The sequence below is a fragment of the Protobothrops mucrosquamatus genome, unplaced genomic scaffold, assembly GCF_001527695.2.
Source record: "Protobothrops mucrosquamatus isolate PMUCROS unplaced genomic scaffold, P.Mucros_1.0 scaffold1876, whole genome shotgun sequence".
Classification (NCBI taxonomy): domain Eukaryota; kingdom Metazoa; phylum Chordata; class Lepidosauria; order Squamata; family Viperidae; genus Protobothrops; species Protobothrops mucrosquamatus.
In genome coordinates, this window is record NW_015388003.1 from 351994 (window position 1) to 357155 (window position 5162).

At 40.9% G+C, this 5162-nt stretch overlaps 1 protein-coding gene across 1 annotated transcript in view; it reads right to left on the reverse strand.

Moving 5' to 3' along the window:
- Positions 1-2778: 2778 nt before the first annotated feature.
- The window catches only part of WAPL (WAPL cohesin release factor), a 47236-nt gene continuing 44852 nt past the window's right edge, over positions 2779-5162 (reverse strand). Inside the window, 2 exon segments of the mRNA XM_015823440.2 lie at positions 2779-2974; positions 3995-4090. Of these exon segments, the coding sequence (XP_015678926.1) occupies positions 2909-2974; positions 3995-4090 (162 nt within the window). The 3' untranslated portion in view covers positions 2779-2908.

Consider the following 5162-nt stretch of genomic DNA (forward strand, 5'->3'; position numbering starts at 1 on the left):
CATTAAGCCCATGGAACAGACGAGGCAGTTCTCCATTCATCAAAACAGGACCGTGTGAAAATCCCGTGTTAAGACTGCCCTTTGCTCAGCAAGATGGGTTCCCCTATCACTCCAAGCAGTTTATTAAAAAAAAACAGGACCACCTTAAGAAAAACATCCTAGCAGCAAGAACCACTTGGCACCTGAAGCAATCATCTGGAGAAACAGCAGAGTTCAATGTTGGCTTAGACGGGCAACAGACATACCATAATTTGGGGGAACTGACTCCACAGCCAATTTTTATGATTTTTAACTTAGGGGTTAAATCCCCGTGATACCTAATTTATGCTCTGGAGTTTAGCCTAAGAGAGGGAAACCATCATACTGTATTATTATTATTATTATTATTTATTGAATTTATATACCGCCCTATCTCCCTTACGGGACTCAGGGCGGTGAACAGGCAATAATAAAAACCACGATAAATATACGCAAGTATATACTGTAGCCTGGCACCTATTTTCCACAATTTCAGATGGCAGCCATGCTACTTTTTCTCTTTTCAGGTTGAAAACGTGGCGGGCAAGAATTCTCCAGCGTCAAGAAACTCTGCTCACTCCGTGTGGGTTTATGTATTGAAAGTAGCAATTTTTATTCGAGTTAAAATTATTTACAAAAAAACCAAAAGACATACTTCATGAAACTGGTACAAACTATTAATTCCTGCCGTTGGCTTTTTTTTTTTTTTTGCTCCAAAGATCACAGCTGAGAAATACTGTATAAAATAAAAATAGGATTGGATTCAGAAAAAGTACTCTACGGTTCTAGTTTCCAATTGCGCTTATTTACACAAGATATTTACAGTGGAAAAAAAAAAGTTTTATTTTAAAACTTTTTTCCAATTTGAAGGTTGGCCTCAAGTACCCATTGAAATGCAGAGTTCGACGAGGGGTTTAAACAAGGAAAATACACTTGCAGCTCCGCGGGGGGGGGCATTTCCCCTGACCCCTTTATCCCTCAAGACCATCTGCATCCGTTCAGTGCTTGTTAATTAAAAACTGTCAACACAAGACTTTAATCATTTCCCATTCAGGTCATTTACCAGTGTAACAGAGAAGGGTGGGTCCTGATATACCCCAGAATTGCTTTTAATCGTCCTTCGCCATGGCGCGCGCACACACAAAAAGCCTAACTTAAAAAGCTACATGAAATCCAAAAACTCAAACTGGAAGCCGGTTTGCTCTACAAACTAAAAATGCCAGAAAAATCTTGCATTGCAAAAAAATAATTTACAAAAGTTCAGCTTTATTCCGTTGTTCTCCCTTGTCCTTCACCCAAGGGCAAACACACAGCCTCCCGCTGTCTTTTCTAAGTTACACTGGTACATTTTGGGGGTTTCCTTAAAGAGGTGAGAACATTTATTTTTGTTTGTTTTTTTAAAAAAAGAAGAGGATAAGCTTTTGTTTCTAATCACTTACTTCCATACCGAAATTCCCAACAATCCGCATTATCAAAAATAGGAAGACATAGAAGGCAGCCACTGTTGTGTAAAAAAATGTACAGCTTGCACTGATACAAAAGCACGTTTGTAATTTTATACACGGAGATAACAAGATCTAAAAAGCAGGTTAGAGATTTTTTTTTTTTCTGTTATTTCTCCCTTCCCTCATTATACATAGAACTTAATATTTCTTATGGCTTCAAGTTTTACAAATCCAAAGTAGGATGATGCAACTACCTAAAACACAGGTAATGTGAAAAGTGTCGGTGACACACACACATGTCCCCCCCCCCAGAAACTTTTGTGAAGATTCAAGACCAGCTTAATAAAAAGTCATGAGCAATTCCGTCAGTCAGGACATCATTATGAGTGCAAAAAAGAGTCCCTAAATGTTCAAACCACAACGGAATGAAACAAACAAAACAAAAACAAAAAAAAGTATTTTGCAGGGATCTTCGTTCCACAAAAGTCTCAACACAATCCTTCGCTGTGAACTAGACTCTACACTGAACAAAATTTTTGCTATATTCAGCTATTTAAGGCTTTGTATTGTATGCGTTTTACCTGCTCAAAACTCAAAATATAGAAAGATTTACCTTAACTGGAAAAATTTGTCCACCGGGATGGTTTTTAGCTCCATGTTTCTTTGAAACAAACTGACAGCATTGAAAAGTTTTTGCTTATTCCGAAGTGTAAATTTACCCTGGGTTGAATACGGCTTCACACTAACCTTGAGCAGGGCATGTTTTACTGCATTTTTAAAAAAATATAGATATAGACACCGGCCAGGAGGGGATCTTATTCTTCCTGCATGCATCTCTCTCAGAGCTCTGACGTGTTATACGGTCTATCGGTTTACAGTACTTAGGCCACAACAATTGCAAAAAACTGAGAAGTAGTTTCCAACCACCCAATTCAGTATAAAAAATAAACTATCCGAGCCTCAGCCTCTTTGGATTCCAACACATTTTAAATATAGACAGTAGTTAAGATCACAAAAAAGTATTTTAAAAAAATTCTTTTTTTCTGGTTTTTTTTTTCNAAAAAAAAAAAAAAAAAAAAAAAAAAAAAAAAAGCCAGACAAATAAAGAGGGCGGATTAAAAAAAAATATTGCCAAATTCATGGAAATACTGCGTTTGAGTTTCTAGAAAAACATTTGCAAATTCGCTCGGTACACAGATTTGTTTTTTCCTTCCCCTCTCTCATTTTTGATAAAATTGCAGATTGAAGTGGTCACGATGCTTCGGAAAAAAAACGCCAGGTGAGCGGGGAGACCAGGTAGCCTTAAAAATCCAAAGAATAAAAAAATGAGACTTGAGGAATGCTCTCGGCGCATCCCTGAGCACATCGGTCAGCATCTCCTGCTTTTTCCCCAAAAAGAAAAAACACCCCCGTCCGAGTGCCTGTGTGGCCCAACAGGGGGTTAACTAGCAGTGTTCCAAGTATTCAATCACTCGGGAGATTGACTTCTGGCCGGTGGTTCCAACTGCGCACTGGGTGAGCAAGGAGACAAAAACAGAAAAAAATGTTAAGATGCGTTCCTCCTTTCGAAGGATGCTGGAACATGTCATTTTTCTGCTGACCTGCTTAACCAGTCTGGTTAAGGCCCCGTCGTTTTCTGAAAATAATGCTGCTTGCTCCTTACTTCCAGAAAAGCATCGTTAGGGGCCGTTTGAAAGAAACCATGTTCCAGATCTCTCCGGAACATCCTATTCCCCCCGACGGTAGAGGTTGCGCATCCTTGTTTACATTACAACAACACAAATTTGGGAGCAAGATCAATTAGACTGGCAGTTTCCCATTTTGAAGAGAGAAAAAAAATCCCAGTGGCTTAACAGAATTTGCTATTCGTACAGCAGACTTCGTATAAAATCCTTGCCACAAGAATCCAGCCGTTGCTTAGTAAAAACACCAGAGAATAAACTACCACCATTCACAGCCATAAACAAGGCAGAATTTCTCTCTGGCTGTGCCTAATTCCCAAAGCCGAAGTCTAATACAGGTAGTCCTCAACTTATGACCCAAAATTTTCTACTGCTAAGCAAGACATTCGTTAAGTGGCGTTTTTGCATTTTGCAACCTTTCTCGCCCCAGTGGTTAAGGGATTCGCAGCAGTTGATAAGTTAGTAATGCAGGTTGTTAAAAGTGAATTTGGCTTCCCCCATTTAGTCTGATTGTCAGAAGGTCGCAAAAAGAGGATCACGTGACCCTGGGGCGCTGCGACCGTCGTAAATACGAGTCCATCGCCAAGCGTCTGAATTTTGAATACGTGACCGTGGGGGATGGTTGCAACGATCGTACGTGTGGAAAATGGGTCCTAATTCATTCCCCCCCCCCCAAAGCCATTCTAACTTTGAATGGTCGCTGAAAGTCGAGGACCACCTGTATGTGGTCTGTTGGTGAACTTCTAGAAATCGGCCCGCCCCCCATGCTGCAAAAAAAATAATAATGCAAACCAGCCTACTGAAACTAGTCAGGCAATAAATCATTAGGATCCCCGAAGATCTACTTACAGTAAGGTTCATGAAACTAAGAAATTTTTTGAGCATTTCGGTCATGATCGAAAAGTCCCCGTTGGGTAAGTATGTCCTTACAGTAGTCACGTTGATCTAAGGAAATAAAATTCTGCATTAGGACATTTCCGAGGTGGTCGGAAAAAATATTTTGCAGAACGTTGACACTGGAAGAAAGAAACGCCCGCGCGTTAACCCACTCCACCTCTTTCCCAACACAGGACCGATGTCCACATATCTGCACATCTTTAGTAACTGGATACAATAAAGCTTCTCAGCCATGCGCGGCTATTTTTCCCCCCCCTTTCATAAAAGGTCGGAAGCTGTCCCTGCTCTGGAGAACAGGAAGCTGGCCCCTCCCTCTCCTTTCCACCTCCACCTGTTTTCACGGGCGGTGAAAATAAGAACATAAATAAGGATATGTAAAGAGCTATGAAGCCTTTTCCAAAAGCTTTGCCATTTTAAAATCCGCTCTGGCCACAGATGATCCCAATAATACCTAAGCATCGTTCCAGGTGAGATTGCAATTGTCAGAGAAAAACACCGTTCAAACAGCAAAGCATTTGTGGTGTAAGAGTAATGTAGGATCAAATATTTTATTCCCTCATTTGCTTGGGATGGGATTTCCAGCCTGCAGCAGACACAGCCATGAGCACTGACAAGATTGGCGGGAGGGGAGGATAGCCACAGTCCCCAGCCCTAAACAACGACATAAATTTGGCAGCACCCTGGACAATTAGGAGTGGGAAGACGTAGGTCCACATGTTGAAGTTCATTCCCTTAAGACTTTTTAATTTTGGAATCCCACTACTCAAAACATTTAGCCCTGCTCACTGGCGACGGTGACATTTAAGGGGCCTTGGGCAACCACAGGGTGGACAGGTTTTTGAAAGTGTAGTTCATGTGCTAAACAAAAACAAAACAAAACCCCACACATACACACCCGCTCTCGAGTTAAACGAGGTTGATCTAGGATGGGAAATTAGCTTGGGGAGCAGCTTCCAGCAGCCAGAGCAAACAATACAGAACACAAGGCAGGCCTTAAGTGTGTTTTGCAAACACTTTAGAAGTGCTATTAGACTATAGCCTACCAAACATTAGATTAAAAAGCACACCGACTGTCTGATGAATGGCCTTAGTATTAATTCATTGGAGAGCACTGTATTTG